The following is a 22,189-nucleotide window of genomic DNA, read 5'->3' as shown; positions in this document are numbered from 1 at the left end:
CGTCTTCACCACCAGGCCCTGTATGTCGTCCTCATTCTCGGCTGCCTTTGCCTTCACGACCCGAAGCTCCCGCTCCTGGGTCTTTTGTTCCTCCTTTAGCCCTTCGATCGCCTGTAGTATCGGGGCCAACAGCTCCTTCTTCATTTCCTTTTTGAGCTCTTCCACACAGCATTTCAAGAACTCTTGTTGTTCAGGGCCCCATGTTAAACTGCCACCTTCCGACGCCATCTTGGTTTTTGCTTGCCTTCCTTGCCGCTGTTCTAAAGGATCCACTGCAATCCGGCCACTTTCTCCTTTTTTCGTCCGTATCCAGGGGGGATTCCCTTCTGGTTTACCGCAGTGTTTTTAGCCGTCAAAATTGCCGTTGGGGCTCCTATCAAGAGCCCAAAAGTCCGTTTCACCGGGAGCTGCCGAAACGTGCGACTCAGCTGGTCATCGCCGCACCCGGAAGCCCAGAAATTTTTTAAAGCAGGTTTCTTAGACGCTTAAAGAAAAGGCCAAACTACAGTGCAAAGTATGACGTTCGTCAGTATTGTTTAAGCTATAGATGTGCAGATCTAAAAACGTGCAGGTTAGGTGGATTGGCCATGCTAAATTGTCCAGGGATGTACACGTTAGGTTACAGGGATACGGAGGAGGAATGAACCTAGGTAGGTTGCTTTTTCAGAGGGTCGGTGCAGACTTGATGGGCCAAACGGTCTCCTCCTGCACTGAAGGAATTCCATGGTTCTATACATATGTATGCACAATTAAGCTAAGTTAAAACCTCTGGATAGAAGATTCAGTTCTGAACTCAACTAAATTATTTTTAAAATTAATGTCAGCTAATGAGCCTGGCATTTTTAGATGGTTAATAAGGGAATACAAATGATAGGATTTACCCCAAATCTCAACAGAGTGGAGCTCGTTAATTTGAATTTAAAATTGATGGTTAGTGTGATATTGTCAACTGTCACACATCAAGGATTTTGTTTGCTTTCATTGTTAACCAACCTATTGGAGTTTTTTGAGGAAGTAACGTGCTGTGGATAAAGGAGAAGCGATGGATGCTTTATACTTAGATTTCCATAAAGCCTATGATAAAGTCCTATGTCACAGGTTATTGTGGAAAATAAAAGCTCATGGTATGGAGGTAACATATTTGCTTGGATAGAAGATTGGCTGGCTAACAGGAAGAAGCGAGTAACCTTAAATGGATCTTTTTCAGGTTGACGAGATATAACGAGTGGTGTGCCACAGGGATCCGTGCTGGGACCTCAACTGTTTATGATTTATATGAATGGTTGGATGAAGGGATAGTTGCCAAATTTGCTGATGACAATAGGATAGGTAGGAAAGTAAGTTGTGAAGGAGACATGCCAGGAAATAGAGATAGTTTAAATAATCTATCTTTAGATTACTAGAAATCTAATAAATAATACATCTAACAATGGGTATTAGAAATATGGTATAGCTTTAAGTAAGTTGCATTTTATGTTTTTATATAAGAAAGAGTTAAAACTTTAATTAGCTTCTTAAACAAAGGTGCCTGCGTGCCTGTGCGTTTTGGTCACTTTAAAACTGTGCCTGCAATGTAATTGAAGGGTTTATGACGTGAAAATAAACAGAGTTTAATGAAACATTAGGCTATTGCTTAGCAACCAAGGGCCCACACCGAAAAGCATAAACACTTGTGGTTCAGTTTGAACCAGGCAGCTCTCTCAGAAAGTGCCAGCACAGAGGCAGGATAATGGAGTAAAGAGCAGAAAGCAATTCACAGAAACTAAAGAGACTCCCAGGAAGACTGAAGTCAAGGGGACAAGGAACTGGAATCTGAATAAAGTACTGTTCACTGAAGACAAAGGAAGATGCAGAGAGAGGCTCCTGGTTGAAAATAGAGCTGAAAAATGCAGACCTGGTGAAGCCAGATATCTGAAATAATCCTAAAGTTGATGACCGCTTAATACAAGCTGTGAAGCAGTGATGTTCTGGCGTGACTGGGTATCTGAGATTTTGTGGAAGCTTGAAAGCATGTGGCAATCCAAAGCCGAAGAATATTGAAAGGAGAGATTGAAATCCTGGAAGTGGATGGCTTGTGAAGGCATTCAAGAGAATGCATTGTTAGAAAGAAGATTCCAAGGCACGTTTCTTCACGAGTCAAGTTTGGAAATCCACATATGAAAGTCTGAGTTCCAATGAGACCAGTTGGCTCACAGTGTGATGAGCATCTGGGGGATTTGAGGAGAAATCCCCAGAAGTTATATTAGGTGGCACCTGCCACTTGGTTTTAGAGTAGGATGTGCCTGACCACAGTTGGCCTGTTAGTTTACATGAACTATGTACTTACCAAGAACATTATAGTATAATAAATGTTTTGTAATTTGTGTGATAATTAAAAATCTGTATATCTGTGAAGATTATAAGTGGGATGAAAGAGTATTGTATCATAGTCAATCTTCTCTTGTTTGTGTCATGATATTCAAACACACACATCATGATAGACACACCAACAGACAAATCAGAACACACAACACCACAACCAATGACAGAAAGATATAAAAGCACAGACACGACCCCCGGTGGTCAGTATTAGCTGCAGAGGAGAACCAGGACACATCTATTGCCAAACACACTCAGGGAGACAGCACGTGCAGAGTATCCAGAACGAACTGTATTATAAGAGTTATAATAAAATAGAGTTGTACCACATACAACTGTGTTGGCTCATCTGTGCACCAGAGCACCCAACACCACATGGTACAGGAGTGGATCGATACCTGCCGGCATACCTCAGTGTACACAGACAACCAGCAGTGCCCAGGCATGATGTACAAGCTCCCGGTTCCGCAGGCGCTCCAGTGCCACGGCGACCTCCACGAAAACTGGCGGCGATTCCGGCAAAATTTCGAATTGTTCCTGGTGGCAGCTGAACTCAAAGACCTGGATGATAGGGAAAAAATTGAATTTCTCCTCACCGTCGCCGGTGCAAGGGCAAGAGAAATATTCACAAGGTTCAGGTTCTTCAGGAGGCAGCAAAGGTACGATTACCAGGCAGTCCTGGGCAAATTCTCCAAGTACTGTGAAGAATACGCAATCCAATGGGCACTTAAAGGTAAGAAAAGCTGCAGTACTCACCTCGTGGCTGGGATCCCGGAGCCCGAAATCCCGGGCCTGATAAAAGGCTGGGTCGAGGTCGGCGGCCATCTTGCTAAAGGTATAACGCTAGCACAGTTGCGCGAGAAGTGCGCAGAACCGGAAGTTTCGTTTGCGCATGCGCGAGATGCTGCGCATGCGCAGTCAAGAAAACGGCCATCGGTAAAGGAACAGCGATCTGAGCATGCGCAGTCGCTTCCTACGTGCTACATACCGAGCGTCAGGATGTCAGAGGCCCCAGACTGCACCAACTTAAAAGGGAAATGTCCCAAATCCAATTTAAAAGGGAAACGTCCCAAATCAAAAAAACAAAAATATGTTAAAGCTGTAAAACAACCTTCCCTCACCTGGAATGACAGCACAGTGCCGCAAATTGACCCAGGAGATGAATTTGACCTCCGAAGAACCCTCCGACAAGCAGTTACCTACGCACAAGCCGATGATTCCGACCTTGAATACTTCGATGACGATTTTTACAGTGTTTCCGGACCTCGCGAGCCCAATGATAGCTCCGTGGTCCTATATGACTATGACTCGGACGAACCTTTCGTGTTGCACATTGTCGGCCCCCACATTGAATCCGACGCAGATGCGGATTCATTTTTCGGATTTGAGGATCTTCAATCCAGCAGATATGACGTTCCAACTTATCAGTACCGGATGATGCTGCAGCCTGACATTAACAGACAGGGAGCGGTGCAAGCACACGGAGAGTGCCCTGCTGCCACACAGAGTGTGGTCCACGTCCCGCTCAACGTTCCCGACTCTATGAAAGAAGACATGCAAGACTCCAGAGTGCAGTCCTCGCATGAACCAGAAGTGACTCCAGTGTCACAAGCTTCCACAGCAAGCTCGTGGACAGACTCCACAATTGCAGAAATGCAAGACTCCAGAGCGCAGTCCTTGCACGAACAAGAAGTGACTCCAGTGTCACAAGCCTCCACAGAGAGCTCGTGGACGGACTCCACGATGGAAGGAACGCAAGACTCCAGAGCGCAGTCCTTGCAGGAACAAGACCATGAGGGTCTAGCAACCTCTCCTGACCAACCAGCGGCAGACGATGCAAGTCTGCCATGCTCACGTGAACAGCAAGAAGGCTATAACAGCCTACCATGCTCCACTACACAGCAGCATGACCATGACAGTCTCTCATGCTACAATGAAGGGCACAGCGCTGAAGACTGTTCAAGCCCAACTGAAGACAAGCCAAAGGAATCGCCTCGTCCAAGCCCGAAGAAAAAAGGTTTATGCGCTGACCTTCAGGATCATTGTAGCCGAACAGAGATTAATAATGCTGCACGGCCACAGAAGGATGCTGAGGATTTGCTAACGAAATTAATTGAATGTTTAACTTGCAAGGAGCAGACTGAGAATTGCCAGTGTTTTAGTACGGATCGAAAAAATGGACAAGACATTGATCCTCAGGTAATGGAAATAACACAACCTGAATCATATCTACAGCAGGGACAAATGTCTCCCTTCAACACAATGCCGCAAAATCTCAACTTCGGAGACCAGCAGTTAGTCAGTAATGACTCTTCAAACCTTGAGGGGAACATTAATTGCATTGAACCTATACACACTCCACTGATTATTGAGCAGAACATTGGAGCAAGAATCCTGAGGACACCGACATCGAGTAGCCAGATAACGAATTTAAAACCCACAGCAGTTTCAAGTGAACCAAGTGTGCTTTCCACTAATGGTGAAGATGCAGATAAGGTCGACCCGATTATCCATTGTACCACACTAACCCCAGTGATTAAGCAGTTATGTATGGGGAGTATAATGTGGGCAATTGAGAACAGTAAAAGAGAGACTGTGACCATGCCAGTCCCAGCAAAATCAGACCCAGAGACCATGAAGGCATGTACATTAAACAAAGTTACATATGAGGTACCTGAGAAGAAAAGTGAAACGGAATGTTCTTTGGAAAATGGTACAACCTTGTTAGTGTGACGCACCCGGCATCGCCCCATGTAAATAGTTACGTCATAAACACACGCTGTACACAACACACACACACACTCTTAGATGCACTCACGACACAATTATATTTATAACCACGTAGGCACTTATCTTTGTAAAAAGGGGGGATGTCATGATATTCAAACACACACATCATGATAGACACACCAACAGACAAATCAGAACACACAACACCACAACCAATGACAGAAAGATATAAAAGCACAGACACGACCCCCGGTGGTCAGTATTAGCTGCAGAGGAGAACCAGGACACATCTATTGCCAAACACACTCAGGGAGACAGCACGTGCAGAGTATCCAGAACAAACTATTATAAGAGTTATAATAAAATAGAGTTGTACCACATACAACTGTGTTGGCTCATCTGTGCACCAGAGCACCCAACACCACAGTTTGGTAAATGTTTTATTTTGTTAAAAGTTAATTGGCAGTCCTGTGACTCGGTTCATCCATGTCTCTAAACAAAAAACAAAAGTTATGGTCTATTGAGCCAGGGTTCCATTCTGCGACCTGATTCTCTAGTAATAATATCAGCTGGGATGGTAACAGATATAAGGAGTCTACAAAAAAAAAAGATAGGTTAAGTGAGTGGGCAAAGATCTTGCAAGTGGAGTATAACGTGGGAAAATGTGAAATTGGCAGGAAAAATAAAAATGAAGCATATTATCTAAATAGTGAGAGATTGCAGAGCTTGAGGTGAAAAGGGATCTGAGTGTCCTAGCGCATGAATCATAAAAGACTAATGACTTTGTCAGGAACAGCAAGTAATTGGGAAAACTAATAGAAAGTTACAATTTATTACAAATGGAATTGAATATAAAAGTAGGCAAGTTATGCTTCAGTTGTACAGGGCACTAGTGAGATCACATTTGGAGTATTGTGTACAGTGTTGGTCACCTTATTTAAGGAAGGATGTAAATGCATTTGTTGGAAGCAGTTCAAAGAAGGTTTACCAGATGGATACCTAGAATAGATGGGTTGCTTATGATGAATGGTTGGACAGGCTAGGCTTGTAAGGCTGGAGTTTAGAAGAGTAAGAAACAACTTGATTGAAGCGTATAAGATCCTGAGAGGTCTTGACAGTGTGGACGTAGACGGTGAATGTGGAGAGGATGTTCCCTCTTGGGGGAGAATCTAAAACTTGTTGTCACTGTTTAAAAATAAGGAGTCGCCCATTTAAAATGGAAATAAGGTGAGTGTTTGAATATTTTTAAGGCAGAGGTGGTTACATTTTGGCAAGCAAAGGGGGGGGGGGGTGATAGGTTATCGGGGGTCAGCGGAATGCAGATTTGAGATTCCCATCAGATCAGTCATGATCTTATTAAATGGCAGAGCAGACTCGAGGGGTTGAATGGTCCCCTGCTCCTTGTTTGTATGTTCCTTGTTCATATGTTACTTATAAGTGGCAATAGGGGGATTTTATTTTAATTTGAAAACTCCCAGTTTTGCCCTTTTGTACTTTTGTGGGGGTCTAGAAAGCGAACATGTTGCTATTGTACACAATATCACATCAATAGGTCTGTTATAAGTATTCAAACAATAGTGCAATAATAATTTTTATTTATATAGCATCTTTAACATAATAAAACATCCCTTGTTTTTTTATGGAGACATTGGACTGGAGTCTCCGCCGGCGGGATGCTCCGTTTTACCGGCAGCCCTGGGGTTTCCTGACGGTGTGGGGCTGCCCCACAATGGAAAACCCAATTGACTAGCCGGCGTAATGGAGCATCCCGCCGGCGGGGTGAAACAGAAATGAGGGGCGGAGAATCTAGCCCATTGTAAATCAAAAGATAACACCATGCTACTAGGGCAAAAGTTTGTTAAAAGAGGTAGGTTTTAAGGAGTGTCCTGAAAAAGAAAAGCAAGGTAGAAAGGATGAGAGTTTTAGGGAGGGAATTCCACTGGAAGCGTGCCCTCCATTGATGGAGCAATTAAAATCAGGGGCGATCAAGAGGCCAGAATTGGAGGAAAGCAGATACCCGAGAGGCTTGTAAGGCTGGAGAATATTACAACGGCTAGGAGGGGCCAGGTCATAGAAGGACTTGAAAGCAAGGACGAGGCTAGTAAAATTGAAGCATTGTTCTTTGCTGGGCCTATTCTGCTATTATCAGCAACACCTTTCTTCAATTTCACCATTTATACAATTGATATATTCTGTTAAGATGGTTCTGTACTGATTTCTCAGTAATTAAGATACTCTATTACCTGTTCCAGATAGTGTCCATGTAAGTAATATATCTTGAAAGTTTCAATTTATAGGGCTACCTCCATCTTCACTCAAGCAAGATAACAAAGTTGCCTAACAATGAACTATAAGAAATACTGAATTTAAGAAAAACAATCTGATGGGCAACAAATGAACTGATCAACAACTATTTTTGGAGGCGTCAAGTACCATATAAGAGTGTTAAATTATTTAATACCAGAATATTTCTAATGTCGGTCTGTGGTTGTCTGTGGCTCTTTTGCCACTATAATGGTGATCAGGGCTTCCCAGATCTCCTTCCTTAGCCTTACACCACACTCTGGACTGAATACAATATAACCCTGATTGATTTATTTTAAGCCTCTTAAAGCTTGTCCAGAATTTCAATCCCTTCTCTAACAAAGTCCTGAATTGTGCCTCGTTTTGTGTTTTGTTTGATGGGGCGAATATGTTTTTAATTTCTTCCTTTGTGAATGCTTTTTGATTTATTTCCTCCAGGGAGTCTCTCATTGACCAACGTATTGAGGGTGCAGTTGCTCAAATGCAGTCAATCATTGAGCTTGGAAGAGTGATACGAGACAGGAAGACTCTCCCAGTTAAGGTTTGTTATTGCTCATCACACACCATCTGTATTTTGTAATAATGCTCCTGCTCTGTGTTTTGACCCTGGATCGTTATATAGACTAGACTAGATAGACTAATCTATATCTCTCTCTACTCAAATTTCTTGAGAAGCAATAGCATTTAATACCATTCATTTCTTTGTATCAATTACTTGTAACTTTTAGAAAAGTTCAACGAATTTTAATAAATATTTAAAAATATATTTGCTCTTGCTAATTGTGAAGATGAATTTGCTCATCTTTCATTTACCAATTTGTGGTCCAGCTGTTCAAGGCCATAAATTTAACGTATCCTACGTTAATCATGTGCATAATGATTACCTTAACATTCAAGAACTCTTTTTTTTTTTTTAAATAATATTTTATTGAAAATTTTTGGTCAACCAACACAGTACATTGTGTATCCTTTACACAACATTATAACAATACAGATAATAATGACCTTTTTTATTTAAACAAGAACAAAAGAAAACAACAACAAATAAATAAATATTAAATAACAAAAATAAAAAAAAAAAACTAGCCCTAATTGGCAACTGCCTTGTCTCAGGCCACCCCCCCCCCCCCCCACCCCCCACCCCCCAAGTCCTGGGCTGCTGCTGCTGCCTTCTTTGTTCTCCCCTATCTATCTTTCCGCAAGATATTCGACGAACGGTTGCCACCGCCTTGTAAACCCTTGAGCCGACCCCCTTAGGACGAACTTAATCCGCTCTAACTTTATGAACCCCGCCATATCATTTATCCAGGTCTCCACCCCCGGGGGCTTGGCTTCTTTCCACATTAGCAATATTCTGCGCCGGGCTACTAGGGACGCAAAGGCCAAAACATCGGCCTCTTTCGCCTCCTGCACTCCCGGCTCTTGTGCAACCCCAAATATAGCCAACCCCCAGCTTGGTTCGACCCGGACTCCTACTACTACTTTCGAAAGCACCTTTGTCACCCCCATCCAAAACCCCTGTAGTGCCGGACATGACCAAAACATATGGGTATGATTCGCTGGGCTTCTCGAGCACCTCGCACACCTATCCTCCACCCCAAAAAATTTACTGAGCCGTGTTCCAGTCATATGTGCCCTGTGTAATACCTTAAACTGAATCAGGCTTAGCCTGGCGCACGAGGACGACGAGTTTACCCTGTTTAGGGCATCTGCCCACATCCCCTCCTCAATCTCCTCCCCTAGCTCTTCTTCCCATTTCCCTTTTAGTTCGTCCATCATAGTCTCCCCTTCGTCTCTCATTTCCCTATATATATCCGACACCTTACCGTCCCCCACCCATTTCTTTGAGATGACTCTGTCCTGCACCTCTTGTGTCGGGAGCTGCGGGAATTCCCTCACCTGCTGCCTCGCAAAAGCCCTCAATTGCATGTACCTGAATGCATTCCCTTGGGGCAACCCATATTTCTCGGTCAGCGCTCCCAGACTCGCAAACTTCCCATCCACAAATAGATCTTTCAATTGCGTTATACCTGCTCTTTGCCACATTCCATATCCCCCATCCATTCCCCCCGGGGCAAACCTATGGTTGTTTCTTATCGGGGACCCCCCCAGTGCTCCGGTCTTTCCCCTATGTCGTCTCCACTGTCCCCAAATCTTCAGTGTAGCTACCACCACCGGACTCGTGGTATAGTTCCTTGGTGAGAACGGCAATGGGGCTGTCACCATAGCCTGCAGGCTGGTCCCCCTACAGGACGCCCTCTCTAATCTCTTCCACGCCGCTCCTTCCTCCTCTCCCATCCACTTACTCACCATTGAAATATTAGCGGCCCAATAATACTCACTTAGGCTCGGTAGTGCCAGCCCCCCCCTATCCCTACTACGCTGTAAGAATCCCTTCCTCACTCTCGGAGTCTTCCCGGCCCAAACAAAACCCATAATACTCTTTTCTATCCTTTTGAAAAAAGCCTTCGTGATCACCACCGGGAGACACTGAAACACAAAAAGGAATCTCGGGAGGACCACCATCTTAACTGCCTGCACCCTCCCTGCCATTGACAATGCTACCATGTCCCATCTCTTGAAATCTTCCTCCATCTGTTCCACCAACCGCGTCAAATTTAGCCTGTGCAATGTGCCCCAATTCTTAGCTATCTGGATCCCCAGGTAACGAAAGTCTCTTGTTACCTTCCTCAACGGTAGGTCTTCTATTTCTCTACTCTGCTCCCCTGGATGCACCACAAACAGCTCACTCTTTCCCATGTTCAATTTATACCCTGAAAAATCCCCAAACTCCCCAAGTATCCGCATTATTTCTGGCATCCCCTCCGCTGGATCCGCCACATATAGTAGCAGATCATCCGCATATAAAGATACCCGGTGTTCTTCTCCTCCCCTAAGTATTCCCCTCCATCCCTTGGAACCTCTCAGCGCTATCGCCAGGGGCTCAATCGCCAGTGCAAACAGTAATGGGGACAAAGGACATCCCTGCCTTGTCCCTCTGTGGAGCCGAAAATATGCCGATCCCCGTCCATTCGTGACCACACTCGCCACTGGGGCCCTATACAACAGCTGCACCCATCTAACATACCCCTCTCCGAACCCAAATCTCCTCAACACCTCCCACAGATAATCCCACTCCACTCTATCAAATGCTTTCTCGGCATCCATCGCCACTACTATCTCCGTTTCACCCTCTGGTGGGGCCATCATCATTACGCCTAACAACCTCCGTATGTTCGTGTTCAGCTGTCTCCCCTTCACAAACCCAGTTTGGTCCTCATGAACCACCCCCGGGACACATTCCTCTATTCTCATTGCCATTACCTTGGCCAAGACCTTGGCATCTACATTGAGGAGGGAGATTGGTCTGTAGGACCCGCATTGTAGCGGATCCTTTTCCTTCTTTAAAAGAAGCGATATCGTTGCTTCTGACATAGTCGGGGGCAGTTGTCCCCTTTCCTTTGCCTCGTTGAAGGTCCTCGTCAGTAGCGGGGCGAGCAAGTCCAAATATTTTCTGTAAAATTCAACTGGGAATCCGTCCGGTCCCGGGGCCTTTCCCGTCTGCATGTTCCTAATTCCTTTCACCACTTCTTCTACCGTGATCTGTGCTCCCAATCCCATCCTTTCCTGCTCTTCCATCTTGGGAATTTCCAGCCGATCCAAAAACTCCATCATTCTCTCCCTCCCATCCGGGGGTTGAGCTTCATACAATTTTTTATAAAATGTCTTGAACACTTCATTCACTCTCTCCGCTCCCCGCTCCGTCTCTCCATCTTCGTCTCTCACCCCCCCTATTTCCCTCGCTGCTCCCCTTTTCCTCAATTGGTGTGCCAGCAATCTGCTCGCCTTCTCTCCATATTCATACTGTACACCCTGCGCCTTCCTCCATTGTGCCTCTGCTGTGCCTGTGGTCAGCAAGTCAAATTCCACATGCAGCCTTTGCCTTTGCCTATACAGTCCCTCCTCCGGTGCTTCCGCATACTGTCTGTCCACCCTCAAAAGTTCTTGCAACAACCGCTCCCGTTCCTTACTCTCCTGCTTCCCTTTATGTGTCCTTATTGATATCAGCTCCCCCCTAACCACCGCCTTCAACGCCTCCCAGACCACTCCCACCTGAACCTCCCCATTGTCATTGAGTTCCAAGTACTTTTCAATGCATCCCCTCACCCTTAAGCACACCCCCTCATCCGCCATTAGTCCCATATCCATTCTCCAGGGTGGACGCCCTCTTGTTTCCTCCCCTATCTCCAAGTCTACCCAGTGTGGGGCATGATCCGAAATGGCTATAGCCGTATATTCCGTTCCCCTCACCCTCGGGATCAATGCCCTACCCAACACAAAAAAGTCTATGCGTGAATAGACTTTATGGACATAGGAGAAAAACGAGAACTCCTTACTCCTAGGTCTACTGAATCTCCACGGGTCCACCCCTCCCATCTGCTCCATAAAATCCTTAAGCACCTTGGCTGCTGCCGGCCTCCTACCAGTCCTGGACTTCGACCTATCCAGCCTTGGTTCCAACACCGTGTTAAAGTCTCCCCCCATTATCAGCTTTCCGGTCTCTAGGTCTGGGATGCGTCCTAGCATTCGCCTCATAAAATTGGCATCGTCCCAATTCGGGGCATACACGTTTACCAACACCACCATCTCTCCCTGTAATTTGCCACTCACCATCACGTATCTGCCCCCGTTATCCGCCACTATAGTCTTTGCCTCGAACATTACCCGCTTCCCCACTAATATAGCCACCCCCCTGTTTTTCGCATCCAGCCCCGAATGGAACACCTGCCCTACCCATCCTTTGCGCAACCTAACCTGATCTATCAGTTTCAGGTGCGTTTCCTGTAACATGACCACATCTGCTTTAAGTTTCTTAAGGTGTGCGAGTACTCGTGCCCTCTTTATCGGCCCGTTAAGCCCCCTCACGTTCCACGTGATCAGCCGAGTTGGGGGGGCTTCCCACCCCCCCCCCCTTGCCGGTTAGCCATCATCTTTTTCCAGCTTCTCGCCCAGTTCCCACGCGGCTGTATTTCTCCCAGACGGTGCCCCCCCGCCCATCCTTTCCCGCACCCACTCCCCCCTTTCCCCAGCAGCAGCAACCCAGTAATTCCCCCCTCCCTCCCCCCCCCCCCCGCTAGACCCCCCGCTAGCGTAATTACTCCCCCCATGTTGCTCCCAGAAGTCAGCAAACTCTGGCTGACCTCGGCTTCCCCCCGTGATCACGGCTCGCCCCGTGCGGTGCCCCCTCCTTCCTGCTTCTCTATTCCCGCCATAATTATCATAGCGCGGGAACCAAGCCCGCGCCTCTCCCTCGGCCCCGCCTCCCATGGCCAACGCCCCATCTCCTCTCCCTCCCCCCATCACCACCTGTGGGAGAAAGAAAAGTTACCATACCGCAGGATTAATCATACAATCCCTCTTCGCCCCCCCCCCCCCCCCACTCGTCCCACCACTTTGTCCAAACGTTCATTTTCGTAGTCCAATCATTCCAATTTTTCTTCTACAATAAAAGTCCACGCTTCATCCGCCGTCTCAAAGTAGTGGTGCCTCCCTTGATATGTGACCCACAGTCTTGCCGGTTGCAGCATTCCAAACTTTATCTTTTTTTTGTGAAGTACCGCTTTGGCCCGATTAAAGCTCGCCCTCCTTCTCGCCACCTCCGCACTCCAATCTTGATAGACGCGGATCACCGCGTTCTCCCATTTACTACACCGAGTTTTCTTCGCCCATCTAAGGACCATTTCTCTATCCTTAAAACGGAGAAATCTCACCACTATGGCTCTGGGAGCTTCTCCTGCTCTCGGTCCTCGCACCATAACTCGGTATGCTCCCTCCACCTCCAACGGACCCGTCGGGGCCTCCACTCCCATTAACGAGTGCAGCATCGTGCTCACATATGCCCCGACGTCCGCCCCCTCCACACCTTCAGGAAGGCCAAGAATCCTCAAGTTGTTCCTCCTTGCGTTATTTTCCAGTGCCTCCAACCTCTCCACAGATCGTTTCTGGTGTGCCTCCTGTATCTCCGACTTCACCACCAGGCCCTGAATGTCGTTTTCATTCTCTGCTGCTTTCGCCTTCACGACCCGAAGCTCCTGCTCCTGGGTCTTTTGTTCCTCTTTCAGCCCTTCAATCGCCTGTAATATCGGGGCCAACAACTCTTTCTTCATTTCCTTTTTTATCTCCTCCACGCAGCGTTTCAAAAACTCTTGTTGTTCAGGGCCCCATGTGAAACTGCCACCTTCCGACGCCATCTTGGTTTCTGCTTGCCTTCCTTGCCGTTGTTCCAAAGGATCCGCTGCAATCCGGCCACTTTCCTCTCCTTTTTCCATCCGTGTCCAGGGGGAACACCCTTCTGGTTTACCGCACAGTGTTTTCAGCCGTTAAAATTGCCGTTGGGGCTCCTATCAAGAGCCCAAAAGTCCGTTTCACAGGGAGCTGCCGAAACGTGCGACTCAGCTGGTCATCGCCGCACCCGGAAGTCACATTCAAGAACTCTTAATGCTGTTTCACAACATCTAGAACATTGATAATATGCTAGTCTGCCAATAAAAAATATGCTGTATTATGTTGAATGAAAGTTTTCAAACTTGTACTAATGTTGCTATTTCGTTTCTAGCTCAAGTGTTGGCCTGTACCAAATTTGTTTCTTTGATTTTTTTTTTTTTTGTTTCCTTTACTGACTGTACATTTCAATATATAAAAATGACCTTGCAACTAAGAGTTAACGGTTTGTTCAATTTCACTTTTTTTTAGTACCCTTTAAAAGAGGTTGTGGTCATTCACCAGGATTCAGAAGCACTGAAAGATATTCGATCCTTGGAGAAATATATTTTAGAGGTAAGTAAATGTACATTTTTAACTGACCCAACGATTGTCTTTTTTAACGTATACCTATATATGAAATTGTCAGATGGCTTGTAATGTCAAGGAAAAATATTGAGAAGAAACTGATGCAGTAATGTGTAGTGAATGTTCGATTGTCTTAAAAAGGTAAATATTCTTTTCCGTGAGGTTCATCTGACTATAGGAACTGGTTAAAACAATATAGTGGTCCAGAATTTGTTGAAAATGTAATAGCACATGAATAATTCGCATTGTTATTAATGTGTAAATTGGCCTGCAACCTTTGGTGAGCAAGAGACGTCCTGTGAAGTTGCAGTTTGCACGCTCCTAATCCTTAATATCCCCATCGGTTTCATGAACTTGTTTCATCAGTACATCAATTAGCCATTAAATTCATCACAAAATGAATAATAGACTGGGAACCGACTGTAAAAATTACTTTGTGGAAGGATTGTGATGTGCAATGTTGAGCAAAATTAAAATGCTTTTAAGATTGTCGATTAGATATGTGTGATTCAATGGAGAAAATGCAGTGTACCAAATATTACTATTCTGTAGTATTATACGATTTAATTCATTCAACTACTTTTAACATTCACTTAGTTGGAATTTTCACCTGACTGTTTGGATGGGTTTATTTGATGATATTATCTGCTGTTCTTGGCTAGGTTGTGACTCTACACAAGTACGGGAAGGTAGGGTTTGAAGAAGCAAGACTGCAGGAATATATGGGGCAGAATTCCTCCGCAATTGGCGGGGCAGTCCGTACCGGCGGCAAGAGCGGCGTGAACCACTCCGGCTTCGGGCCGCCCGGAGGTTTTGGAATCCTCCGCACTTTCCGGGGGCTAGGCGCGAGTTGGCGCATGCGCAGGACTGCCGGCATGTTCTGGCGCATGCGCAGAACCGCCGGCGTGTTTTCTGCGCATGCGCAGGGGGTTTATTCTCCGCACGGGCCATAGCGGAGGGAAAGAGTGCCCACACGGCACAGGCCCGCCTGCAGATCGGTGGGCCCCGATCGCGGGCCAGGCCACCGTGGGCCCCCCCCCCGGGGCTGGATCCCCCGCCACCCCCCTAAGGACTACGCAAGCCACCCTCCAAGCCAGGTCCCACCGGGATGGACCATGTCTATTTCACTCTGGCGGGACTGGCCGAAAACGGATGGCCGCTCGGCCCATCGGGGCCCAGAGAATTGCCGGGGGGGGCTGCTGACACCAACGGCCCCCGACCGGCGGGGGGTCGGAGAATCCCTTCCATGATCTTTGTGCTACTTTCCCTAATTTGTATTTTTGAACAAATACCTAGATCAATTAATTACAGTTTGAAGATTGGTGTCAACATCAAACAAATAACTTAAAGTGGAACACCACCAGGACGCCACGGCAATTTGGCGAGGAAAAGACCATGACAATGTAGAAGGTCTTTCCAAAGTGTTATAACCTGCCTGCTTACCATTGGCTGGGGACTAATGACAATCCCGCAATCCTGTGGGAGTATGAGCTTCCCCAATGAGGGGGGGCGGAGAAACCATTAGTAAACTCCAAGTATAAATAAAGCTGGCCAGTTTGGAACCAGCTGGAAGGAGTGTGCAGCAAGGGAAGTTGCTGCTGCTGTTATATATATATATATATATATATAATATATATATATATATATTATATATATATATATATATATATATAAATGTTATTGTAAATAAATGTTATTACTTTGTATCCTTAAAACTCGTGCTGGATTCTTCGTGGCACTCACAAAACTGGCGATGAGGGTTAAAGTGAATAGCTGTCTACACTGCTGAGGCCACCTCCCTGGATTTTTGTTGGATTTGTTGGATTTTGGTGGGGCAGCACGGTAGCATTGTGGATAGCACAATTGCTTCACAGCTCCAGGGTCCCAGGTTCGATTCCGGCTTGGGTCACTGTCTGTGCGGAGTCTGCACATCCTCCCCGTGTGTGCGTGGGTTTCCTCCGGGTGCTCCGGTTTCCTCCCACAGTCCAAAGATGTGCAGGTTAGGTGGATTAGCCATGATAAATTGCCCTTAGTGTCCAAAATTGCCCATAGTGTTGGGTTGGGTTACTGGGTTATGGGGATGGGGTGGAGGTGTTGACCTTGGGTAGGGTGCTCTTTCCAAGAGCCGGTGCAGACTCGATGGGCCGAATGGCCTCCTTCTGCACTGTAAATTCTATGATACAGGTTGGAAGTTGTTTTCTATTATACCATGCCTCTGTACGGACATTTGGATGTTTTTGATGCTGCGCTGGAAAGCTGGAACCAGTACGCAAAACGGATGCGTTACTATTTCCGGGCAAACAATATCACCGAAAACGAGTGCCAGGTGATCGTATTGCTCACTGCCTGCGGCCCGCATACGTTTGGGGTGATTAGGAGCCTTACGTACCCAGCTGCGCCGGACACCAAAACGTTTGATGAACTCGTGAATATAGTGGGGCAACATTTTAACCCAACCCCTTCCACGATAGTCCAGCGTTACCGGTTTAATACCTCTGAGAGGACCCCTGGAGAATCCCTTGCCGATTTTCTATCCAGGCTACGCAGGATTGCGGAGTACTGTGACTATGGTGAGACCTTGTCAGAAATGTTACGCGACCGTTTGGTTTGCGGTATTAACAATGCGGCCACCCAGAGAAAGTTGTTAGCTGAGCCAGCATTGACTTTTCAACAGGCCATTCAAATAGTATTGTCCCGAGAGAGCACAGAACGAGGAGTGCAGGAGCTACGGGGAATGGAAGTGCATGCCTTGGGGCGCAACCCCTTCCGTCCGAAAACGTCCCTCCGCACTCCTGCGGTACCTTGGGTGAGGCGACGTCCGGACCGACGCCAGTGGCCGTCGGACATTCCTCCTCAAAGGGAGCCTTCTCCAGAACCAATGGATGAGGAGCCATGTCCATGTCAGACTTGTAGGCGCCGACCCTGTCGCAGACGCTGGTCCTGGGGACGCCAGAGGCGCCGTCGTTCCGACCGAAACTGGGACCAGCCCATGTGGATGAACCTGCGGCAACTACTCCTGAGGATGTGGAGACGGAGGATGACTGCCTGCAGCTGCATTGTGTGGCAGCTCCCCGTGTGGCCCCCATTAAGGTGACAGTACGGGTCAATGGTCACCTGCTTGAGATGGAGTTGGACACCGGCGCAGCGGTCTCCGTGATCGCCCAGAGGACATTCGACTGCATCAAGCAGGGTATACAGACCCTTACATTAACCGACTCACAGTCCAGATTGGCCACCTACACGGGGGAACCACTGGACATTGCAGGAACTACAATGGCCCCTGTTGTTTATTGAATTTGAATTCAATAAAATAATCTGGAATTAAAAGTCTATTGATGACCAAGAAACGATTGTCATAAAAGCCCATCTGCTTCACTAATGTCTTTTAAGGGGCAGCACGGTAGCATGGTGATTAGCACGATTGCTTCACAGCTCCAGGGTCTCAGGTTCGATTCCCGGCTTGGGTCACTGTCTGTGTGGAGTCTGCACGTTCTTCCCGTGTGTGCGTGGGTTTCCTCCGGGTGCTCCGGTTTCCTCCCACAGTCCAAAGATGTGCAGGTTAGGTGGATTGGCCCTGATAAATTGCCCTTAGTGTTGGGTGGGGTTACTGGGTTATGGGGATAGGGTGGAGGTGTTGACCTTGGGTAGGGTGCTCTTTCCAAGAGCCGGTGCAGACTCGATGGGCTGAATGGCCTCCTTCTGCACTGTAAATTCTATTATATTATGGACGCCAGGAGGGGCGTTTCCCACTTATCGTGGTGCGCGGCCATGGGCCCAGCCTGTTGGGTCGGGACTGGTTGTGCCATTTGCGGTTGCAATGGGGCTGTTTAGCACAGGGCTAAATCGTTGGCTTTGAAAGCAGACCCAGGCAGGCCAGCAGCACGGTTCAATTCCCGTAACAGCCTCCCCAAACAGGCGCCGGAATGTGGCGACTCGGGGCTTTTCACAGTAACTTAATTTGAAGCCTACTTGTGACAATAAGCGATTTTCATTTCATTTCAATGGCAGCACATCCTCCAAACAGTTTCTGGAGGGTTGACTGAGGTGCTAGGACGAAACCCAGATATATTCCAGTCCAGTTTGGGGAAAATAAAAGGGGCCATAGCCCGTATCCAAGTCGAACCAGGAGCCACGCTATCTCTGTGCCTTACGCCTTGCTCGAGAAGGTAGAAGGGGAGCTCACTCGTTTGGAGAGTTTGGCTATTATCAGGCCCATCCGGTTTGCTGACTGGGCAGCACCAATTGTACCTGTAATGAAGCCAGATGCCACAGTTCGCTTGTGTGGCGACTATAAACTTACAGTGAATGCGGCTTCCCGACTCGACCGATATCCAATGCCTCGCATAGAGGATCTCTACGCGATGCTTGCAGGTGGACTCTCGTTCACAAAATTAGGTATGAGTCATGCCTACCTGCAGTTGGAGCTGGACCCTGCCTCCCAACCATATGTAACGATTAATACACACCGGGGCCTGTATGAATATACACGGTTGCCCTTTGGAGTATCCTCTGCCTGCGCAATTTTTCAACGTGTTATGGAGGGAATTTTGAGAGGTTTACCACGTGTTGCTGTCTACTTAGATGACGTTTTGATTACAGGGACGTCGGAGCAGGAACATTTGGCAAATCTGGAGGCTGTCCTTAGACGCTTTTCGGAGGCTGGAATCCGTTTACGTCGCACAAAGTGCGTATTTCAGGCAAAGGAAGTAGTCTACCTAGGTTATCAGGTGGACCGCGAAGGTTTGCACCCCGTCGCAGAGAAGGTGCGTGCGATTCAACAGGCCCCCGCCCCGACTGACACTTCGCATCTTCGTTCTTTTCTCGGTCTCGTAAACTATTATGGGAAGTTCCTCCCCAATCTGGCAACTACGCTGGCCCCGTTGCACCTTCTGCTAAAGAAAAATCACACCTGGGTTTGGGGTCAGCCGCAAGAAACCGCTTTCCGGCGGGTAAACAACAATTGTCGTCGTCTGGGTTACTGACCCACTATGATCCTGGAAAGCCTTTGCTCGTCACATGTGATGCATCCCCGTATGGTATTGGGGCCGTCCTGTCCCACAAGATGGAGAACGGGGCCGAGCGACCGATAGCTTTCGCCTCCCGCACATTGACTGCAGCGGAGAAAAAGTACGCGCAGATCGAGAAGGAGGGCCTGGCAGTGGTTTTTGCAGTGAAACGCTTCCACCAGTACGTGTATGGCTGCCGTTTCACTATCGTGACTGATCATAAGCCTCTGCTGGGACTTTTCAGAGAGGATAAGCCAATACCGCCCATTGGTTCCGCACGGATCCAGCGCTGGGCTTTGTTGCTTGCTGCATACGAGTATTCTCTGGAGCACAAACCAGGAACGCAGATAGCAAATGCCGACGCACTGAGCCGATTGCCTTTATCGACCGGCCCCATGTCGACCCCCACGACCGGTGAGGTGGTTGCAACCCTAAATTTTATGGACACTTTGCCTGTCACGGCATCACAGATCCGTGAGTGGACCCAGACGGAGCCAGTCCTGTCAAAGGTTCGGCACATAGTCCTGTATGGTGGGCAGCATAGACAGCTCCCAGGCGAGTTGCAGGCATTTTCCTCCAAGCTGTCAGAATTCAGACGGCATCCTCTTGTGGGGGACGCGTGTGATTGTCCCGGAAAAAGGCCAGGAGCTGATACTAACAGACTTGCACAATGGGCATCCAGGTGTGACCAAAATGAAAATGTTGGCCCTGAGTTATGTCTGGTGGCCAGGCCTCGACACCGACATTGAGAAGGTGGCCCAAAACTGCTCCATTTGCCAGGAGCATCAGAAGCTTCTGCCGGCCGCGCCCCTACATCACTGGGAATGGCCAGGGCGGCCTTGGGCACGCTTGCATGCAGATTTCGCAGGCCCTTTTCAAGGATCCATGTTCCTTCTATTAATTGATGCCCAGTCTAAATGGCTAGATGTGCATAAGATGCAGGGGACAACGTCCTGCGCAACAATTGAAAAGATGCGTTTGTCTTTTCGTACGCATGGCCTCCCCGAGGTGCTGGTCACGGATAACGGCACTCCATTCACGAGTGAGTAGTTTGCAAGGTTCACGAAGATGAACGGCATACGCCATATCCGCACTGCCCCATACTACCCGGCTTCAAATGGGTTGGCAGAGCGCGCAGTGCAGACATTCAAAAGAGGCCTAAAAAAGCAGTCTTCCGGATCAATGGACACGAGACTGGCTCGCTTTCTGTTTATGTATAGGACCACCCCCCATGCGGTGACTGGGGTAGCTCCCGCAGAACTCCTAATGGGCCGGAGACTTAGCACCCGCCTTGGTATGGTTTTCCCGGACATTGGCGCAAAAGTACGCCGCACACAAGAACGGCAGGGACAGGGATTTTCTCGGCATCGGCCAATTCGGCAGTTTGCGCCCAGTGACCCAGTGTTCGTTCGGAATTTTGCTGGTGGTGCCCAATGGGTTCCTGGCGTAATCTTTCGCCAAATGGGCCCTATATCTTACCAGGTGCAAGCCCAGGGTCGTCTCCAGCGCAAACATGTAAACCACGTTCGGTCCAGAAGACTATCCCCTCAAAAGATTCCCCGCCCCCGGAGCTCATTTCTACAGCCCCAGAGACCAGGGAAGGTAGTCCTCACAATCTTCCACTGGTGCCTCACTCGAAGCCTGCGCAGGTCGTTACAGAACCAAATGGAGATAGAGACGCTGACATGACGGAGGCAGCAGACTCTGACTCCGAGATGGAGACACAGGACACATCAGAGGGGGAATCCTCGGGTCCACGGGCCGTGGATGTACAACCGTTGCGCCGTTCATCACGGAAGTGCCGGTCTCCGTCTCGTTACACACCGCCTGATCCAGCGCCGCGTGCAAATGGTGTCCGGCCTGCGGCAAAACGAGTCCAACGCCCTCCTTCGCCAGGGTCTTCGGTGGATTCCTTGGACTTTGTGGGGGAGGGATGTTATAACCTGCCTGCTTACCATTGGCTGGGGACTAATGACAATCCCACAATCCTGTGGGAGTATGAGCTTCCCCAATGAGGGGGGGGGGAGAAACCATTAGTAAACTCCAAGTATAAATAAAGCTGGCCAGTTTGGAACCAGCAGGAAGGAGTGTGCAGCAAGGGAAGTTGCTGCTGCTGTTTTATATATATATATATTATGTATGTTATTGTAAATAAATGTTATTACTTTGTATCCTTAAAACTCGTGCTGGATTCTTCGTGGCCCTCACAAAACAAAGGCTAGTGCCTGGAATTTTGTTTTGACCATGTTCACTGGGTAGTCTTTTTAAAGAGATTGTCAGCTTCATAGGTCAACCCTCATGGACCCAAAGGGAGGACTGCAAGTAAATTTCAACAGCAAAACTACAGTTAAATTGACCTGACAAGCTGGTTTAGCCAAGAATGAAACTAGTCTTAAGTTAATGATGCTGCAGTAACTTTATATGAAATGACCCTCTATTACTGTTAATCTGGCCTTATAATTGGGATACTTTAAAGTTATTAAATCCACACCAAATTATATCCCACGGTTTTGCAATGTGGTGGTCGCCAGCATTGACTTTATGCACTAACCTTTAAGAGTGCAATTCACCATCCCTGAAAATAGTAAGCCTCAGAATTTTATATGAATAGAGACCAGTCTATTTTGCTGATTTAACCTTGAGGGAAAAATGGGTCTTTGCACTATATATGATCAAGAGAATCTTCTTGATGGTAATTCACTGAGGTAATATGGCAAAATTCTGGAATTACTAGTTAATCATTTTAGGCAAAGTATTCTGATATTGTGGTTCATCTGTGTATTTATGCAGTATATTCTTTTGAAATTCACAGCACTCTGGAATTGTCTCTACAAGGCTCCAAACATATGATTAGTTCAGGGATTTTCCCTGAATGTTAGGTTATCATGTAAACGTGATGTGCTATAAATGCCTTCATGAGGAATCTTTATCACGTGTATTAC

At 47.4% G+C, this 22,189-nt stretch overlaps 1 protein-coding gene across 2 annotated transcripts in view; it reads left to right on the top strand.

Annotated features, from left to right (window-relative positions):
• The window catches only part of iars1 (isoleucyl-tRNA synthetase 1), a 330,949-nt gene that overhangs the window by 240,412 nt on the left and 68,348 nt on the right, over positions 1-22,189 (top strand). For both annotated transcript variants that reach the window (XM_072472632.1, XM_072472633.1), the window contains exons 24-25: positions 7,831-7,933; positions 14,146-14,229. In XM_072472632.1, coding sequence (XP_072328733.1) covers positions 7,831-7,933; positions 14,146-14,229 — 187 coding nt within the window. The remainder of the gene's footprint in view (positions 1-7,830; positions 7,934-14,145; positions 14,230-22,189) is intronic.

Source organism: Scyliorhinus torazame, chromosome 13 (assembly GCF_047496885.1).
Source record: "Scyliorhinus torazame isolate Kashiwa2021f chromosome 13, sScyTor2.1, whole genome shotgun sequence".
NCBI lineage: Eukaryota > Metazoa > Chordata > Chondrichthyes > Carcharhiniformes > Scyliorhinidae > Scyliorhinus > Scyliorhinus torazame.
This window is presented reverse-complemented; position numbering and strand designations above follow the sequence as displayed.